The following is a 22,229-nucleotide window of genomic DNA, read 5'->3' on the forward strand; positions in this document are numbered from 1 at the left end:
GAAAATTTACTGACTGAAAAGCAAGCAGTACAGACCAAGGTGAGCATACACGGTTGTGCAGGCTCACCTTGGTCTGCCCTGGTCGCAAATCACTTCCTGCAGAAAGCCCTACAGACTCAGGAAAATAAAGGCGTCACTCCTATCGTATTTTAGTTGCACTTTGTTAGTATAATATGTGATCTACTGATATTAGGGGTCAATGTCGAGGCCTTTATCATATGAGCATTATGTTTACACCAAACTTGATATATTATTTAGGTATTTGAAATTTATTGATTTAGTATTTAATGTATTACTGAAGAGTTTATGGAAATATTACATGTAGTTGCAGCAAACTTCTGCAGTCATTTTTAATGGTCGCAGAGGGAAAACAAATCCAACAAATAATACTGATAGAAAATCCACGAGTTACTATTCTCATAAATTTTGCTAAGGCAAGCAATGTTAATGTTGTCACCCTTGATACCTGTTTTTCTTTAAACAAATGATGTGTGACATTCATCTGTTTATGTTTGATCTTTTGAAGCATGCGAATTCAAAATTATTTTATCTAGTTTGAAAAAACAAATGACCTGTTTGCTACAATAAATATCTCAAATAATATTCTAAACTAAATTAAACTGACTAAAGAAACTAAATTGAAAACACCTAACCAAAAATGAATAAAAGAATTATACTAGTACACATGTATATAGTGCCGGATACATATTAATATTATTCCAGCTGAATTATTTGTTATTTGTGTTCGCTTGTAAAATGTTGATGTTCTCTGGTTTGCTTCTGTAACGTGACCATAATTGGCAAAAACATTAAGTTGAATTTTTAATCGGTACGTGTATTTACTAATCGTGTTTTGTTCAATGCATATGCAAGATTTAATCTTTCTTGATTACCGAATAAAGACCGCAGAGGACTTTTCCTGGAACTATTATAAAGCTAGACCGTTGTTACTGTGAACAAAATGTTTAGCTGCACTGATGTCATGTTGTACAAAGGATATTATGACAGGACTCATTTGAAATACTGGTTAATACAGTGTGCTACTGACATGCCTGTAGCCAACTACTAAAGTTTGCTAGACTAAAGTCAAATATCATAGAAAAGGAAAGATATGAAAAAGGAAAGATATGACAATTCATAATTTTCTTAAAACACATTTATTATATAATTTGCTCCAAATAAGCTTTTTCTAGAAAAAGAAGATATTAAAAAGACATTACAACTGCATCGTACATGTATGCAATTATTTTCTTTAAATCACGCAACGCCATAATCCAGACGAGCTTTATTTAAATTTACAGTTTGTAATATTCATCATATCTATATCTTATGTGTATAATACAAAATATTTGAAAAATAAGTGAGTGTATAGAAATTGTGGCTGGCTTTAAGTATGTCCAAATTTCAAAGTTCTGCATGCTAAAGTTTGTACCCGTACAATAATAAATCACAAACCATTCGACACATACGTCGTAGGCTTTTTAAAAGTGAACCATGACGCGGAATCTTCCGAGCACTGAAAACAAAATGAAAGAAGAATAAACAATTTACATTTACCAAGTTGTAAGCCAGTAGCACTGAGATGAAGTTTCCGTTATGTCTGTTGAACATATGTTTATTTTAAGTTAACTGAAAAGTGGATTATCTGGTTTCAGATATAAACTTTCAGTGCCTAATTCTTAGCGCTTATTGAGCGAATGCCACTACATTATTACAAAGTAGCGAGTGTATACAAGTAGAGTTTTTTTCTGATACTCATATTTCGCGCTAGTATAAATGTTTTGCAATGAGATGCGGACCTGATGATTTGGTCACTGTTGTAAGGAATAAAACATTGAAAATATCTATTGGATATTGCTCAACTTGTAAAAGGGGTAATTAATCTTAAGAAATAACTGATACTTATTGAAAAGAGGTTATGATTCTCAACTAGTTATTGTAATAAAAATATGTTATATATTTGGCATGCGCGTAATATCATATATGGCTATTTTACGGCATGATAACACAATAAAGGCTACTTCTCATTTATGTACTAAGAGTTTAGTACTTGTCCGCTTATTGAAATCAGGAAATCCTTCGTAACTTATTTTCATAATCTAATTTATGTCTTAAAACAGGCGTGTACTAACATAGATTTCATAATTTATGTACGAACTCTATTATAGATATGTTCCATAAGGCTTTAAATTGTATGTTCAAAACAGATGAAACAGCTGTCCGAATAGATGTTTTGCACAATTACACGATTAAAAAGCACTACAAGGGATGGATCCATTAATAGTTTCTGCTATGTTAATCAATATCCAGATCTTTCATTGGTATTAGAGAAAACGTAATCTGAAAGAGGATTTAAAAAGAAATTAATATGTTATGTAACAAAACAAAGCTTGCATGGTATTTATATCAATGTACGCTGAATTGATAAATGTGAAGGTAGGTTATATACGATTGGAAAAACGCTACGACTCTAGTTGCTTTATTATGCTTTTGCAGGTATACTGGGTTTCTACGTAAAACTCGTCTGACGTGCCTGATTATATAAAGTTCTTCAACCTATCAATTAGACAAAGCAGATCATTTTTTTAAAAAAATGTCATCTTCATGTATACGCAATAATTTCAAAACATACCTAATTTCAATAAATAATTAAAAAATATCAATATCGGCATATGCGATTATTTGTAAAGTTGATAAGTAATATAACAAATAAAGAACAGTTTTTAACACGGTTTCTTTTTTAAATATTTCTAAAAATAACTAATCGATGTCCTAGTCTTTAGCCACAGCAAACGTAACATTCATTTTCTCGAAAACCAAAACAAAAGATCAATAAAAGATAAACGGTTATCCTTAACTTAAAAATTATACAGACGGCAACACCTGCTGCGGTTTAACCTGCAATAATCAAAAGATGACTTTGAGTAAATTAAAGATGACATTGCGGGAACAGTTTTTCAAGAATTTTCAATAACTGATTTGTTTGCCAAGAGATAGCCTGCTTGTAATTGCTATCAAAGACAATGCATCACGCTTACAAAAATCCCTGCCGCACTAAACGGACATGGAATTGAAAGATAAGAATGCATTTAAGGTAAAAATATAGAATATACATACATAGAATGTAATATAATACGTTATACTCTGAGGAGAAAACCGTACGATATAACAGCCCCAACAGTTGCCCCCTCCTTTCACTATCTTAGTAATGTTTCCTTTGAAAAGTAAGAGGCACAGTGTATGGTGATTCTGCATAGGAAATTTGTCAACTCTCTTGAAATAGATATGAACTTAATATATAATTTTAAACAATTTGGATATAAATAACAAATAAAGTTTCATTATCAAACTCATCTGTGACTGAAATTGTTTTGTGAACATGGGGCCAGGTCGATATTTACATTCAGGAATCATTAAAGATTAAAATTATCTTTAACATAATGAAGGTCGTTTGAATTAGCACTAACTGCATAAATAGAGAGATTACTGACAAATTACATATAGTTGCAACACACATAGGCAGGCAGAGTTAATGGTCGTAGACGGTAAACAATTCTAAAAAAAATAATGTTGATATTGCTTCAGGTTTGCTTATATAACGTACCCATCGTTATTCAAAGATATTACTTTTATTTTTATGTGTACTTTCGTATCAAGTTCCGTTTCATGCATGTGCAAGGTGTTATTTTTCTAGATATAGTCTCCGCTCGTCGTCTAAAGCTAGACCAACATGATTGCTTCCTTACTGATAAAATGTTATATAAAGGATGTTGTTACATAACTGACTGACCCGCAGGTTGTGCTACTGAGAGTTTGTCTTTAGTTCAATACTAAATTTTGCTGGACTGAAGTCAAGTCTTAAAGACAAAAAGGTATAGAAATTATATGTGATGTTATGTAACACTTACTTGTATGACTTGTCTCAGTAAGTGTATACAAGCAAATCATTAGAACTCTGTGTATAAGGTTATTTTCTTTAAATTACGCAAAGCCCTAATCAAGAAAAGCCTTATTTCAATTTACGGATTGTAATATCTACCACATCTATATATGAATAATACAAAATAATCCAAACATTTATAGTAAGTGAGTGTATGAAAATCGTGCGGCTAATAGGTATGTCCGTATTTCAATGTACTGCATGCTGAAGCCTGTATCTGCACAACTGAACTTGCATTTACGTCGTAGGCTTTGTATAGGTCAATCCTGTCGAGGGATCATCAGTGCACTGAAAACAGAACGACAGTAGCATAAACAATATATGGTACAAACTGTAAGCCAATAGCACTAATGAACGTTTTCAATAATGTCTGTTCAACATATGTTTACCTTAATGAAAAACTGGATAATCTGTTTACAGATAGACATTAGTCAGTGCCTAATTCCTAGAGATTACAGAGCGAATGCCATTACATTACGGCAAAGTAGCGAGTTTATGCACGTAGAGGTTTTTCTGATACTCGTATTTCGCCCTAGTACAGATATTATGATGTGAGATGCGGACTTGATTGTTTGTTTAATGGAATAAGGAATTCAACATTATAAATATTTATTGGATACTGTGAAACTTGTAAAGAAAGTATTAAGTATTAAGTAATAACTGATACTTTTTTGTAAATACGGTACGTTTCTATATAATTAAAAATATGCAATACCTAGTGTATGTAAAAAATGTGTTAATTTTTTAGAAGACGTTTTCTATTTTATGAGGAATTTTTACGGCATTTTAACACTGAAAACTACTTATCATTCATGTATTAAGTGTTTGCTACTTGTAAACGTATGCGTATTGAAATCTGAACCCCATTAATAATTCAGTTAGAGTAATCTAAATAAATTTTAAACATGGACGTGCTAATACGAACTTTCATTACTGCGTACGAATACAACACAAATGTTGATGTTGATATACAATAAAATTAACAGTGTTTTTAATCCTGCCCATATTAAAAAAATAATTTTTTTTTATAAAATCATCTGCAAAATACGTTTATGTTCCATAAAGCTTTAATCCTATTTCAAAAACAGATAATTATTAAATAGATGTTTATTTAAACTACTATGCACTACTTTTGTACATTTAATACAGCACATGAATACAGTCAAACTCATAGAGGGTGGCAATAAAAAAGAATGGATTCAGTAATACTTTTTTCAATGTTAAACAATATTCAAATCTTTCATTAATATTACAGAAAACAATTAACTGAAATAGGATTTAACAAGAATCTAATATATATATGTCATGTTCATAACAAATGCGTGGCAGTCATATTATAAATAAAGTTATTATAAGCCATTAAATGCTTTGTATGACATGTATATTTTAGTACGCTGATTTAATAAATGTGCAGGTAGATTAGAACAAATAAATGTATCAAAGTGTCGGGTATATTTACAAGAGCTGGTTTATTATGCTTCCGTCAGTATATTGACTGATTTTCTCCTATTTCCATAGAAAAACTGCTAAAGTGGCTATTAATACTGTCTTCAACCTACCAGTTAGACAGTGTAGTTGAATTCAAAAGTGTTGTCTTTATATAATTATTTATATGCAGTAGTTTCAAGACATATCTTATTTCAATAGATAATTAAAAAGGTCAATATCGGCATATATATTTTTCATTTAAAAAGGTTCCTTATTAATAAATAAAGAACACAATTTTAAACCCGAATTCTTTTTGAAATATTATCCATAAAGGTAATTACCAGCTGAAAGCTTCAGCAGTACAGAATTGTAAATAACTGATGTCCAAGTCTTAGGCATAGGAAACGAAACAATCAGTTTCTCGAAAACCAATAGGAAACATCAGTTAAAGATAAACGTTTATCCTCACGTTTATCCTTAACAAGAATTGTGGAGATGGCAACACCAGCCGCGGCCTAATTTGCAATAATCAAAGGATGTTTATTGAATTTAAGTAAATCAAAGATGACGTAACTGGAAAAGTTTTCCGAGATTTTTCAATAACTGATTTATTTGCCAATAATTAACCTGCTAGCAACTGCTATCAAAGACAATGCATCACGCTCACAAAGGCGTATTTAAAAGAAAAACGTAGGGATATTTCCTAGGAATTTTACTTCTTTGAAAAACTTTGGAAGATGTAGTTGTTGTTTCTCGTTCATATCATAGAAACAACGGAATCGGCAGGCTGAAAATGTCACATAATGAAGTGCTAAGTATGTACAATACATCTGCTCTATACTTCCCTGGCACTTCTCAAAATTAGATTTTTAATGATTTTTTTCGCACTGAAATCAACGCAAATTTGTGGAATTTTCACATATACTGTCCCTTGCCCTATTGTGTAAAAAATACTGGAACATTGACGTGTACATTTGCATTTTACAAAATATCGGCTCCAGCAATTAATTTTAGAAAGAATTAGATGAATTCAAGGTGTCCTGGCAGGCGGCATTAGTAAACAGGCATTCAATTTCAAATTATGTTGGCGCTGGCCTGTTAAATTGAACATTTAATTGTGCACTAGTATCCTTGCCGAGTTTGAATCACATAGGATATAAGTTTAACATCAGGACCAGTCTGATTTATTTTCTTAATTAAAGGTATTTGTAACTATCAGGTCGATAGTTACATTCAGGAATCATTAAAATGTATTTCTTTTGACTTGTTTCACAACACATATTTATGATGAAAGACGAGTTTTGACACTCGTATCAGCCCCGGCTAATACGATAGTTCTTGGTCTAATAACAAAGCCCATGTGAAACACGTAATTGATAGCATTATAATTATATATTTTCTTAATAAGTCAAAACATGCCCAGAGAAATAAAACAATTTGATATTTATAGGCACGAGTTCTGCAGTGGCAATATTGTGTGGCTTTCAGAGTGCATATATATTCACTAAAGAAAGAGTGCACATTTCTTGATGCAAAACTTATCATATTTTAATTAATACTTATCTATACAAATCTATATTATATGAATATTATCGATTTGTTCAAAAGCCTGAATTAAACTGACAAAACTGACGTGAATAAAAAATAACTCAACGACGCACATTAAAATGACGTCATGCACAATAAAATGACGTCATGCACCCGATATAAAATTGAGACGTCGGTAAGAAAACTATTGATGTTTCCAGTCCAACTGTTACTCGACAGAGACTAGCAATTAGACTAGCAACTAGTCTAACTAGCAATGAGCATGTAACAATACTAAATGAATCATGTTAACATGACCTTTATGTTTTTTAATCGAACCAAAATTAAATATTGAAACTACATAGTTTTACATGTATATCACTAAGTAACTCGCAAAACACTTGTTTGTTATAAAAACTTCATATATTAAATGTGTAATACAAACAATTACTAATAGTCTTAATACTTGTGTATAATGCGAGTGATAGATTAATTTCGAGCACAAAAAACTATTAAAAATGTGAAACACAAACCTCTTTAACTTCTCAGCGAGTGTAAGTACTACGTATTGGCAATTCACACTGCTGGAGTTTCTGGAACTCGTTTTTTATCTTTACCTTTTCATTTTCAGCAAAATCTTCAAGAAGGCACCCCTGTGACATGAGTAAAAAAACTATTAACAAAATCAAGCAGCTTGTGTAGAATATGTCTTTTTCTAACTTGAACTGTTCTTGGAATAACTGAACGCCTCATTTTGTTATAACGTTTAGCTCAAACATCTTGTTATAACGTTCGATCTAACATTCTGAGATGTATTATAAATAGTGCCTTGTGCAAGAAAACAATGTTTAGTTTATAGTACATTGTTCATTGTGGCTGTATTTCACTCGGTGGAACTGGTGGAGTAATATAGCTGCCATGTCGGGGCACAGGACAGTTGTCATAGCAATAGACGACAGTTTTCATTCAGAATTCGCGTTTGACTGTAAGTATGTTAAACTTATTTTAAAAGGCTGGGATGGTAAATGCACATTATCTTTGGTATATTTGTATAAAATTAGTCTGATCAGCTCTATTTATTCAAAAGTGATTTTAGATGTTTAGACAGTTAGGAACTTAGAGCTTATGTTGGTCAACAGGACTTAGTCTAACAGAATTAGCACCAAATGTCTGAAAGCTGAAAGCAGTGTTGCCGTTTGTCCGAATTTTATATCATTAGCAGAATTTACTGACGACTGTTGAAGACTGGCAAAAGGGTATAGCTTTAAACACTAACATGCTTTTAATTTTTATTTGTGAGGGTCATAGTAAATAACAGATGCAGGTATCCAAAGTTGGTAAATCTAAGTTTTTATCACAAATGCAGAAACAATATTTTAGCATATCATTTGATATTTAAACAAATAAGAACACAATTTTAAAAATGATGTTGATCAACTTGAGCTGCTCCTAACATTTATATAAATTAAAAGTCTATCGTATTACTAAGTCCATAGAATGACCATAGGTCATTCAAAATTGTTGATATGACAAATAGCGTTCTTATTTATGTAAAAGTTTGAAGTAAAAAAACTTGATTTAAATGATACAGTATATAATATATTATATAGTATACTATGTGTTCAAGTCAAACAAAGGAGGAAGTTTTCTAACATACTAGATAGTTGCACGATATTTTCGTACATATTTCATTAATTCTTATCTTTCTGGTTCAGTTTACGTGGAAAATGTACATAGAGAAGGAGATCGAATAGTTCTGGTTCATGTTCCTGAATACAGCAACGTATTGTCAACCTGTAAGTATAGATAGCAGTGATTAACGTAATAATAAGATTGGTAGTAAGATGTGAAAATAAATTATATCAGTAAATTAAAACTCTAATTGTTAAACTGAATACAAAACCACTGGCACCAGACCAGAAATAAATGCCACTGTACATGTTATACCCTACCCCTAGGTATTCTATAAGAACCGTGGTCGTGAACGGGAAAATATACTAACCCATTTCAATAGCGTATTTCAAACCTAAAACACGCAGTTCGGTAAATGTGTACTATTGATATCAAAGAAGTGGTAATTTTTCTTCCGTTGTGTACCGGTCACATTTCTTCAATATTTCTTATCTTAGAAAAACAACGTGGAGTTTATAGTTTTTTCAACGGTACACAAAAAACTTGCGTGAACTTCCCTGGTGAAGTTCCGGTCTAGATTACAGACACACTCTGACTGGCTAATGTGAAAATGTATGTCAGTCGTCATTTTACTACACGTTTACGCTAAAATCTTTATATGCAGCATAAATGTGTAAACTTAATTAAATTAAATTAAACAGAATAGATGTATACCAATGTATCATTTCAAATTCAAAACCATATACAAGATGAATTTCATTCATCATTTCGAGTCTTATCGTAAAACTGTGAATATATTGCATTCTGTTTTTGTTTGTTTACATTTCGCTTAACATGTGCACACTGCCGTGACCTCTAGACCAGATGTTCATTAGGGGAGTTCACGCAAGTTTTTTCTATAACGTTGACTTAAGCATAAAATATGTGGAGCATCTCTGCAATATGGAATTTTGAGACAATATGACTGGTGCACGATGGAAGATAAACTATCCCTTGCTTAATATCCATAGTACTCATTTATCGAACTGCACATTTTAATTGAGAAATATGCGATTGAAACGGGTTAGTGTATTTTCCCGTTCATGACCATGTTCTTATAGAATACCTAGGGGTAGGGTATAACATGTACAGAGGCATTTTCTTTCTGGTCTGGTGCCAGTGTACAAAACTATACATATATGACTTTTATGAAGGCAAATTCAATAAAGAAAAGTATCTAAAAACTTGAAATAGTATATTTTGTAACGAAGCAATGTGGCATTTAACATTCTAGTTTTGCTTCTCCGCTTTCAAAAGTCGGACCAGGTAAGTTTTATTGACTATTCTAAACTTTTTTTTAATTTAACCTGGCGAAACAGTGCCAGTTGATAAACAAAGAAATTACATTCAGAAGAACACATATTAACATCATAGTCCATTCTAACACGACCCGATTTATTTTCCTATTAAAAAAGAAAACTGGAACTCTTTGTTAGTATGCAAAAAAAGTCACTGTTTGTAGGTAACAATTATCATGCCATGGCGCCAAACGTCATAGCCACGCCCTAGAAAAGAAAACCACACAAAACAGGCAAACATTTGGTGAATGTCGTCAAAGTTGAAAAGAAATTCATAGTCATTTTTCGAGTAGAAATAACATCAATTACTAATTTTCTCTGGAATAAAATGTGTATCATTATATATAATATTCATGCGCATCTAAACTCAAAAACTGTGATTTTGTTCAGTGACCAGTCACAGTATGGGACATGTTATTAAATAAATGATATACGCTTTTGATACGTCTATGAAAACGTGCAAAAGCTGGTCAATCACATTTTAGTAACATTTCATAATATTTTTCACTTTTCGTATACATTTGTATTTTGTCTGCTGGAAAGTATTTGAGCAGTAATTGACATTTGGCCTATTAGTCTTGTCATTCTCGTCTTCTCTGTCTCTTTGTCGAAGTTTTATCTAAGGAAAGTACCCCCTGATTACGCTTTGGCGTCCTCAAAACAGCGGCTGTTATCATTTAGCGGTGTTATTGTAACTTTTGCGCCTATGTGTGAATGTTACTCTTCCGTTTAACAAATTCTTATATTTTATCTTGCCTACATATTTACACGAATCAAGCATGTGTATAACTGGAAAACATCATCTTTTGTAAACATGTTATGATTGATGTTGTTATTGCTAGGCATGTGGCATTTTATCAGTTCCAACATAGCTTTTCTCCACAGGTATCAACAGAAGTTTGATAATAATGAATGGATTCAAAGTTCTCCACTGACTTTCGAAGTTCATATTTGAATGCAGATAACAAATCTATACGGAATCAAATACGTAACAACTCGCCGAAAAAAAGTCAAACTTCATTGTTCTATCGTATACATGAATACATACCTGGATTGATTAAATAATATTTTTTTTTAAATGCAAAATTATATCGATCTTCGCTCAGGCTGACGGCAAAACCGAGTTTATAAAAATTATTTCTTGAGATAATTCATGTATATAATTATGTTCTTATCATTATGTCAATAGACTAAAAGATTCGAACATTAAAAAAAAGAAAGTGCCAAGCTGATATCTCAAATACCACCCCAACATATACATTTCTAATAATTACATTGACTATCATCAATCTGTTACACCTGCCACTGAACTGATACTAGATGTAATATATTACTACTTCATTTGAAGTATTTTTATTTCAAATTTCATTTTACGGAGTCAAAAGCCAATTTCTCAACGGAAAGAGGTTAAAATTATATAAAATTGGCTCTATTCCTTTGAAATTAGCTTAATTCCCCTGAAATTAGCCTCGTTCTCTTAAAAGAAGCTTATATGTTTTAAATTAGCTTCATTTCCTATTACAACAAAAATGATACATCAGAAGATTATACTTGCTTTAACGGCACGAGGCAGTTTCCTGTTATGAAATCTATATTTTTTTAACAAAACATGTACAGAAAAACAGTTGTCTAAGAACATGTCTGTACTAGAAAAACTTAATTGTATGTTTATTTCACGTTCTAGATGCAAGTTATTACTTGATTTATCAAGGGACTATTAAAACGGGTTTTACTAACTGTGTTGCCATGGAAACTATTTTTAGAAATGAAATATTCATACTGATATTGAAACGAACAGGTGACAGTAAGATAAAAAGATTTCATTAATTGCATGATGTTCTTGTTATTTTATTTCGATTTTGTCTTGATATTGTCTTCATTAAGCGCCTGCCTCAATTTTGATAAACATTTAAACATGGTGTCCAAAAAGTGGCAATATCTCTATACCAACGGCTGATTTCTGTTATGAACTTGCAGACATTTACTTGAAGTATGTCAATTTTTCAGATTTGCCAAAAACCCATTTTCGGCCAAAATCGCATTTGGACCAAACATATATGCTAATGTGGAAAGTATACGAATGTTGTATTGGTTCTTCATCAGTTTTACTATCTCCAAATTTGAGAAAAACAACAGTTCACATTTACAGTAAAACCTATCTAACAACCAGCAAAGGTCGGTTAAATTTTTATACAAAATGTCCGAACCTCAAACTAAATCCAACATGAAAGTTTTATTGCTGATTTATTATCTTTAGTTAAGTATAAAATACAGTACAAAAGTCCTCAAAAGAAATCCAAGCCAAACTCTGAAAATTAGGTGATATTTAAGGGCAGCTTCATTTACATTTTAATTTTACAAAGTATTGCAAATTTATCTACAAAAGATCAATTAAACAAAATATTGATATAATTTCCTCATTCACATGCATGCATTGCATAATAAAAAACAAAGAAAAATATCAAACAGGGAATGCCACGCACCAAAAACGTAGCCTCCTTAAAACGAAACCCCCAGCACGCAGACGCGTGCACCACACACACACACACACACACACACCCAAAGCCAACATATAAGGACAAAACGAACAACACACACGCACACAAAGCAAACACATAAGACGAAACGAACAAACAAAGGAACACAGTGGGGCACCGCCTTGGAACGGTCAGTGGCAAAAACACCACTGGGGAGCTTAAACCGGTTTATGGTGCACCTAACCTCACTCTTACCCCCACCACGTTCCAAAGACATGGGACAGTGTAAATAAAAGTAATCCCCTCCAGGTGAATCTCTTACACACGTAATGGAAACAAAAAGGCATGGCATGTAAAACACAAAAATGCTCGTGTATAAATATATAAAAAACAAACCTTAAGAACCAAAAACGTATGTACTCAATAAACCAGTTCAAGAAGCATAAATGATTTTCGTAACTGTTAATGAATTTCGAGCAAATATTGATGTTATGAAATGCCCTATCAGTAACATTGCGAATACATTTTTGTTTCACGAATTCCCTATGTTCTGACTTTGAGATACACATCTTGGGTATTTAAACCTTTTAATTCCAAAGCCGATGAGTCTGTATTAGAAATATGTTTGTATAAATTTGGTTAGATATTCTGTTCTGAATATTGACACCTATGTTCTGAAATTTTGACAACCCAAAATATGGTAAAATACTATAGGGAGGCCACCAGTAATATCTTTTGTACTGATATTCAAAGCACAGATTTATGCCGTAGCTTACCGGTAAAAGAACAATTCGGCATAATGGTCCACAGTAACGGCCACAGTAAATATTAGATGTAGATTTCTTTTGCAATATCTCAAAAATGTGCTTTGATATTTTGAGGAATTGTTTTCTACGTTTCCTTTCTTTACATACTACTTATTCCACACCAAAAAAGTTTATGTTGGAATTAGTTCAACCCCAAAAGTTAAAATGATCAGCCTACGTTGCATATAATATAAAATGATATATTTGGGGGCCTCCGTGGCCGAGTGGTTAAGATCGCTGACTTTTAGTCACGTTCCCCCTCACCGATGTAGGTTCAAGCCTCATGCGGGGTGTGAGTCTTCTTGAGAGGAAGCCATCCAGCTGGCTTACGGAAGGTCGGTTGTCCTACCCAGGTGCCCGCCTTTGATGAAATAATGCACGGAGAGGCACCTTGGGTCTTCCTCTACCACCACAGCTGGGAAGTCACCATAATTATGACCTAAAATTCTGTCTGAAAATATAAAATTATTGATATCATATTCAGTCGCTCACTTGTCAATAACTGTATAATGTTCTTTAGAACAGGTTTGAAGAACAAAATGTTTACATATCTGGCTCTAAAAGCACATACTTATACAAATCAGTATCCGTACAATTTTAAAAGTAACCCCATTTCAGGGTAATGTAAGAGTTTTTCAAACGTTATTTTCTTTGTTGTTACTGATATATTGTCCAGTCTGTCTTGTGAATTTTCCGTAAACTGTCTGGATACATACAACATAGTACTTTGCTGTCGCATAACTGGAATTTCAGTGCAACATTATACAGCTCAAACGATGCAATTAATAAACGTTATTCTTTACTCAGCTGTATCGATGTAACAACTTGCCGTCACATTCTTACCAAATGTTGACCAATATAATCTAGTCTCAATTACCAAGCTTGCGGAATATAAAACCCGATATTCATTTGCTGCTTAAAAGCTTCCATTATGTTGAATATGAACATAATGACAGACTTCGTTTAACGTCTTTCTAATTTAGGTTTTTGACAAAGCAGAATGTGTTATGTTTTATACAACTAGAAGGAAATGTTGCCATTTGTCTCGATGGACTGACATTTATTAGAGATCCAATCTGTTCATTTTATCAGTGTATTCATCAAAAGAAACAGGAAGTCTAGCCATCATCATTAAGATTTTGTTATAAAATAGCCAGTTCAGTCAGTATCATCAATTTTCATTCCATCTATAAAAGAAGAGCTATGTATTCGATTAATACGAGTGTTAAGAACTTGATAAAGGAAAAAGAAGGTAAAGGCATTTAGACTGATATACAATCCATTTAGTTTTAAAGGTCAAAGTACTTATGGCATCGTTTAGTTTCAGTTGGATCATGACGTTTAATGTGAAAAATATTTGTTATATTGCTTCTCACATTGTTTAAAATTGCTTAATGCCGAAATAGCCTGCACAATTTTTTTGGATCCACCTACTTAATCTATAACGTATGTGTAAAAAACAATATTCTTTATTCAACAATATTTTAATAGGTGTTCCAACAACAATGATGTACAAAGTATTCATTTGAATCCATGCCATGTCTTTAAAAGCTGCATTTAAACTCTTATATCATCTGTATATTATTTACACGTTTCATTAAGACTCCAACAGTTTTTACATGGGTTCAAAATGTGCACAAAACACCTTAATATCAACAGACGTGTTCAATGCCATTAAAATCCATGACCTCTGTCAGTTAAAATATGTCTTTACCAAATAATTTACACAAAAGTTAATTATCTATATCTTCTGTAAGTATTATCGTAACCTTTATACTTTATAATTACATCTTGTAAAATAAATTGATTATGGTGTTATTAACGAAGACGAGGCAGTTAATGTTATTGTAATATGATAGATAAACAGATATAATTGATAAATTAACATTGCCTCCTTTTCCGACAACTATTTTGAGACACAAAAAATGTTTCGTGTTCAGCTCTTCCAAAATAGGACGCTACGCTTTCTTTGGATTGTAAAATAGACCGTAAAACCTACTATTTTATAGGTTTGTCCGTGTTGATATAGAACACTGATATCTCTTTGATCTATTTTTATCTGAGTATTCAGACATTTTACTACACTTATAATTCCTTGTAAATAAAAGGGATTAATTTACATTAAATGACGTTATTAACGATATAAATAGTTTCTTCTCAACTTTGTGTCATTTATCTAGAGTCATCCGGCACGCGCAAGGATTCAGTCACGGCCGGATAGACCGTCTTCATAGAATACCTCAGTCCGTTGCAGTTGGAACATCCGGGGAACTAATCAGATTGATTTGCCGTCACCATAGAAATGCCCATGCCTATTTATTTAGGAACCCCCGGCGGGACTAGTCGGACTGATTACCCTGTGAATACCTCAAGTCTGTCAGAGTTAAATAAGTAATAAGTGAGAACAAAAACAAAGACAGGCAATTCTTAAAGCTCACTAGTGCAGCTTGTCAAACTTTAAAATGATGAAAAATTTATATTTTGGACGGTTGCACATATTATATTCATCGAAACATTAGACAGATTTGATTTTAAATTATCCAGGAGGTCATTTCATATCTGTTCGTTACACTTTATGTATATCATAATTTCATTTTCTGGCTTGAGCATATATTTCTATGTTGAATACGACTATATTAGGCTTGTATAACATCGATTAGATAGATAAATTACAAAATATATTTATGATTGTATAATCGGGCATAAATGCATATTACTGCATTATTGTCTGCCTTGGGCTAACTGTGTTAAGTCTTAAATAACCAAATTTTAACAAAATATTCGGAAGACTATCCAAGCTTTTGTGCATGAGTTAGAGGACAGTAATTCGTGTACAAATAATACAGTTTGCAGTTTATCTGTTTAGTCGATTGTTGACATATTATATAATTGTATTCAAAGATAATGATTATGTCGTTTTCTTGTAGCGTCACTGTTGACGGATCCAAACATTGTGTCTGATCTTCTGAAAGATAATGAGGAAAGAGTTAGCGACCTTGTAGAGAAGTATTCCATGAAAATGAAGGAATGTAACGTAAGACTTCGTTTACCAGGTTTTTTTCCTGTAAATTGTGTACTGGCGTGTATGTGTATGAATGTAATTATATTTATTCTCTTTTATGTATGTTGTTCCTGAAAAACTGGCTAATTAAGTATAATTACCCCATCATTTATACACTTGGTGTTTTTCCTTCCGTTACATACTTTCTAAATTTACTTGAACGACTTTTGTATCTCCAAACACGCAAGACAAGATTGTTTCGACCGCCACAGTAATAGGTTATAGGTTTTATGATGAAGGTTCTTAACAGTTTAAGTGACATACTCAGTTATAATTACAAAGGTTAGAAGCCATTAGGCACAAAGAATATCATTAAATATATAACCTATAAAATATGAAACACTATTTAACGTTAAAGAACATTTTAGCGTATTAAGCATTTATATTTTTTCCGAAATTAGTATCTAAATAACAAGAGCTGTCCATAAGACAGCCAAGCTCGAATATTCGAAATACTGTCCCAGAAGCAGGAAAATATTACCCAAAAAGGTTAAATATCAAAAGAGTTTTTAAGTTCAGAAGGGGAAATGATTTGACCAAAATGCATATCAGTTATGGGACTTGCTGCTATCAACAAGTTTTATAACCCCGAAGGCACATGTGAAGTTTCAATTCAATATCTGCATTAGTTTTGGAGATAGAAACTTGCATGTAAAACTTTAACCAGAATTTTCAAAGTCCAAAAGGGGGCATAATTTGCCCAAAATACATGCCAGAGTTATGGGACTTGATCCAGTGAGGTCAGTAATTGATCTAGAAAAAGAAAAAATAAGTTTCAAATCTATATGCCTTTTAGTAATAGCTGTATGTTCTTGCACGCAAAACTTTAACCAGAATTTGCTAAGTCCAAAAGGGGACATAATTTGGCCAAAATGAAGGTCAGAGTTATGGGACTTACTGCTATCAACTAGTTTTATAACCCCGAAGACACATGTGAAGTTTCAAATCAATATCTGCATTAGTTTTGGAGATAATAACTTGTATGTAAAACTTTAACCAAAATTTTCTAAGTCTAAAAGGGGGCATAATTTGCTCAAAAAACATGTCAGAGTTATGGGACTTGACCCAGTGAGGTTGGTAATTGATCTAGAAAAAGAAAAAATAAGTTTCAAATCTATATGCCTTTTAGAAATAGCTGTATGTACTTGCACGCAAAACTTTAACCTGAATTTTCTAAGTCCAAAAGGGGGCATAATTTCGCCAAAATGAAAGTTAGAGTTATGGGACTTGCTGCTATCATCTAGTTTCATAACCCCGAAGACACATGTGAAGTTTCAAATCTATATCTGCATTAGTTTTGGAGATAGTAACTTGCATGTAAAACTTTAACCAAAATTTTCAAAGTCCAAAAGGGGGCATTATTTGCTCAAAATACATGTCAGAGTTATGGGACTTGACCCAGAGAGGTTGGTAATTGACCTAGAAAAAGAAAAAATAAGTTTCAAAGCTATATGCCTTTAATTGATGGCTGTATGTACTTGCATGCAAAAACTTAACCAAGGTGTGACGCCGACGCCGACGCCAGGGTGAGTAGAATAGCTAGACTATTCTTCGAATAGTCGAGCTAAAAACGAAACACTGTAGAATTTTCCTTTGAGAAAACTTTGCATTTTTTGTTGGTGAATTTAGATATTCCAAGGAAAATACCTAAGAAACTGGAACTCTAGTCTGTTTTTAATAATTACCAGAATAAGGTCGATGTAACGCGCCAAGCCTCTGTTTTTTAATGTATTTAATTATTGCTACATATCTATTAGAGAGATCATTAATTATAAAAGAAGGAATAATTGTTGTATTGAAATGAGCATCTTTAGCAAACCATGAAGATGCCATATGGATATATAGGTATCTGAGTAAAACCAATATTTAAATGCTTTCACATGATATAATAATAACATTGAAAAAATGTCAATTTACAAAACAGTAACTCCTCTTTGTGGCACCATGGGAGATGATATCTCTATATCAATAATATTTTCCTAATTTTGTACTTCTATATTTTATCTACAGCTAAGTGGTCACGTCAAGCAACAGTGCGGGAAACCAGGCGAAGCTATTGTAGAAGCTGCAAAGGAAGAAGGCGCATCAATGTTGATACTGGGAACCAGGGGAATGGGTTTGATAAGAAGGACATTTACCGGAAGTGTCAGTGATTATTGCTTACATCATTCGGATATTCCAGTTCTTATCTGTAGGCACAGACCGCATATTAAACATACAAGTGAACACCATTCTTAACAGCTTTCATTAATTTTATAACGATCAAAGTGTGACGTTGCGTCTGGGTTTTCATAATGTCATTTAATGATGTTTGTTTTGTTGTTAAACTGAGATAGTAAAACACAAATTGATGCCGATTCAGACGGCAAATTATAAAGGTATATTAGGAGTATGAGACGAGATATATTTTACAAGTTATAATTAAACACGGGATTGAAAATCCAGGGACGTTAGTGTTATGCGAGAAAATAATTACCATTTTTCCACCGTTCTTAAGGAATATTTGTTTGAACATGATTGATGGTATAAAAAACATATTCACTTCTGTTTTTTGTTTATATACTTATTCTGTGGCATTGAAGACTGATTGCGCAACGGTAAAACAAAAATCGATACATTTTTGGTACCAATACAAGTAGTATAAACCGAAGCATGATCAGTGCAAGTTAGAATTTAATATCTATTTACAGAACATCTTAACCATATTATTTATTATAATTGTGCGTAATCTTAATAACTTAAACCAGTTAAACGGAAGTTTCCGAATCCCCGAGTTACAGTTGGCAATCTGGACAAAATTACCTGATATGCATGTGTTTTCCAAGAACAATAAAAGTAAAAAGAACTTATTCAGAAGCGTGGTTGAAGCGTTTATGCTCGGATTATTCCATTAAAAGCTGGAGCATCTGTCACATTTGGAACGTTTAATAAAATAGTTACAGAAGGAATTATAATACCTTAACATTTTCCTACTGGATATTTAACAATTAACGAAGGAAAGATAGTAGACATATAAAGGACACTACTTTTTGTTCTGTTCCGTTTGTATTAATTTGCATTTGTGTACTCCATTTGAAAAATGATAATTATGTTCATTGTATTATCCCGTAATGACATTTTGTATGTTTTACAACTTCTTAAACAACGTCATTGAATATATCCTTTTTATAAAACTAGCCGTTTAATCAAGTAATATTATTCCAGTTTCATTTGTTTGCTTCAGTTGAACGTTGTCTTCAACACAAAATAAATAACCTTTAAACATCAAAATGAGCTTGATGATACTGTGAAACCCAAATGAATGTCTGTTAAAGCTATCATTTTCACGCAATCTCAATAATCAGACAAATCTGACATCCTCATTACCTCTTGCCTAGCGAGAACAGATGATAACATAATTTCCCTCGATATACGTAATAAAGGCGCGAAAATGAAACAAGAAACATTTAAGTCCTTAGATATAGTAAGGTCGCATTGTGTTTGGATTACTGATCACGTAACTATTAAATAATTTGTTAGTACATAAAATGTAGCAGTATGCAATATAATTCTATTTTCGAATTAATGTTCCATATAGTTATTCTACCTGAAGCCAAGTGATAAAGACAAAACAAAACACAGAATAGAAAAACCTCATTACAGTTTCATTACCACTAGATCAGAAAAAACGTTTAAATTACATTTGCAGACACTTCCATTCTAAAAAAAGTATACTGACATTCCCTGACTGCCACTAAGACGTAGTCAATGTTCGGACATAATTCGTAGTAATGAACATATCTTCTAAGGATTCTATAAAACTCTTTAAAAGAATGTAATTTGGCTTTCTTTTATCTACACTACTGTCTAAACTGTTGAAAATAGATTAAGTAAGTGCAAGGTTGTCATGCCATAAACGCGTTTAAATATGTTACTAACCGTTCCAAGGTAGCGTTTTAGGAACGTGGCTTTCCCTGTTGAATATTCGTCCATTCCCCCAACACCCCACCCTTATATCTACCCATTACTTCATGTATTTTGCATATAATTAAAATGTGCTTTTTGAAGCAACCCGTCCCTTTATTTTCCGTTGCAGTTTCTTTTTGTTGCAGGCCTACTTTGCAATGCATGGATCTATGGTTGTGTCTGGAGTGCTCTGTGCTTACGGGAAATCTACCCTTACCTTTAATCTTTTTTCTCTACAATTTCAACCATTGCCGATTTCTTCGATATTGGGAGCATAATCCCTTTTCCCATAATTCATTTTACTCACAGTCATTTATTATGCTACATCAATGAAAACTTCAGCTCCTTAACAATATTAGTTTTCTATTAATTCTGTTTTGTAGCAATCAGTTGGTCTTGGTATTCTCCTCAAATAACTAACATATTCCACATTATCGAGATAACAAATGACTTTAGTAAGAATATAAAAGTTTGAGGTATCCTTGTTTGCAATTTTTTTTAACTTGTCATTGCATAGCGTACGCCCTATTTGTTACGGCATGGCATGCACACAGTGACTGTGAGGTACACTGTCTAACGCATTGGAGAGGGAAATTATTTCTAGACAATGTTTATTGACCGTCGTGTATTCTAGAAAACATCAGATACTGTCCCTATCACACTCTATTATTATGTTGTCATGTATTGCTAAAAGTATAACATAACGTAACAACACTGAGTTCAAGTACGGGTATAAGGATGTTGTGATAGATAATAAAATCTTTAAGAAGATCGTTTGGAAGCATACCATGCAACCAAGACAAATAATAGCAGACTCGGTTTGTTATATTCCATGTTCCTTTGGAATCATGAATACAGTCATTTAGTTTTTCTGTAATATAATTCCGCTAACAATAGCAGGTGCTAGAAAATTGCACATTTCATTACCTCTTATGAACAGATTTAAACAATCAGGGTCTGCTATTATTTTGCTTGGTTGTGTTCCATGCTTCCACAATAACAAAATTTAATTTATCCCAAAGGACCAGGCAATGTAACAACTGAGTTCAATTAAGATAGTTCTGCATTTTCAGATTACTAGTATTTTTTTTTCTGTAGAAAAACGTCAGAATAAAAATCCACAGAAGTAAGACCTTGTCATATTACTACTATCTATATCATGCGATGTTGAGCGGAACCCTGACCCGGATAACACTGATTGTGAAAACATTCGGATCAAAACTGAAATTACAGGTAGTAAAATAGAAAAAGTGGAAACTCCACAGGTCGCTCAACACAACAAAAACGAAAATGTTGCAGGCTCGGTTTGATTGAGCCTGTAGTAAAAACAAAGAAAAATATCAAACAGGGAATGCCACGCACCAAAAACGTAGCCTCCTCAAAACGAAAACCCCAGCACGCAAACGCGTGCACCACACACACATACACACACACCCAAAGCCAACACATAAGGACAAAACGAACAACACACACGTACACAAAGCCAACACATAAGACGAAACGAACAAACAGAAGAACACAGTGGGGCACCGCCTTGGAACGGTCAGTGGCAAAAACACCACTGGGGAGCTTAAACCGGTTTATGGTGCACCTAACCTCACTCTTACCCCCACCATGTTCCAAAGACATGGGACAGTGTAAATAAAAGTAATCCCCTCCAGGCGAATCTCTTACACACGTAATGGAAACAAAAAAGCATGGCATGTAAAACACAAAAATGCTCGTGTATAAATATATAAAAAACAAACCTTAAGAACCAAAAACGTATGTACTCAATGCCTTTTCAGAAGACAGAGCAACAAGAGAAACACCCTTAAGGGCCCGACGAAACAGGCCAGAAGACAAATATCAAAACAGTTCAGTCCTGGTAGGATTTAAAAACTGCTTATCATAGAGTCCTCCCCCTCTTCCGTCAGACGCAATCAAAGAGGGAAGCGTAGTGTCCAACTGTAAACGGGTTGAACACTAAACATGCGGTATGTCTCAAAACAATTGGGTCGTAACCTCTTTTAATAAAACGTTTGATAATCTTTCCAAATACATTTGGAAAGTTACCGTGACCCAAGATCTTACGAA

General features: G+C 33.0%; 1 protein-coding gene across 3 annotated transcripts in view; it reads left to right on the forward strand.

The window, feature by feature from the left end:
• The first annotated feature begins 1,729 nt into the window (after positions 1-1,729).
• The window catches only part of LOC123534207 (universal stress protein in QAH/OAS sulfhydrylase 3'region-like), a 36,548-nt gene continuing 16,048 nt past the window's right edge, over positions 1,730-22,229 (forward strand). The window contains exons 1-5 of one of the 3 annotated variants that reach the window (XM_053519254.1): positions 1,730-1,874; positions 7,527-7,880; positions 8,611-8,691; positions 16,075-16,181; positions 18,219-20,026. In XM_053519254.1, coding sequence (XP_053375229.1) covers positions 7,814-7,880; positions 8,611-8,691; positions 16,075-16,181; positions 18,219-18,446 — 483 coding nt within the window. In that variant the 5' untranslated portion in view covers positions 1,730-1,874; positions 7,527-7,813 and the 3' untranslated portion in view covers positions 18,447-20,026. Of the gene's footprint in view, positions 1,875-4,248; positions 4,580-7,526; positions 7,881-8,610; positions 8,692-16,074; positions 16,182-18,218; positions 20,027-22,229 lie in introns of those variants that run through there. The other 2 variants (XM_045316339.2, XM_045316338.2) reach the window with 2 other exon arrangements.

The sequence above is a fragment of the Mercenaria mercenaria genome, chromosome 12 (assembly GCF_021730395.1).
Source record: "Mercenaria mercenaria strain notata chromosome 12, MADL_Memer_1, whole genome shotgun sequence".
Classification (NCBI taxonomy): domain Eukaryota; kingdom Metazoa; phylum Mollusca; class Bivalvia; order Venerida; family Veneridae; genus Mercenaria; species Mercenaria mercenaria.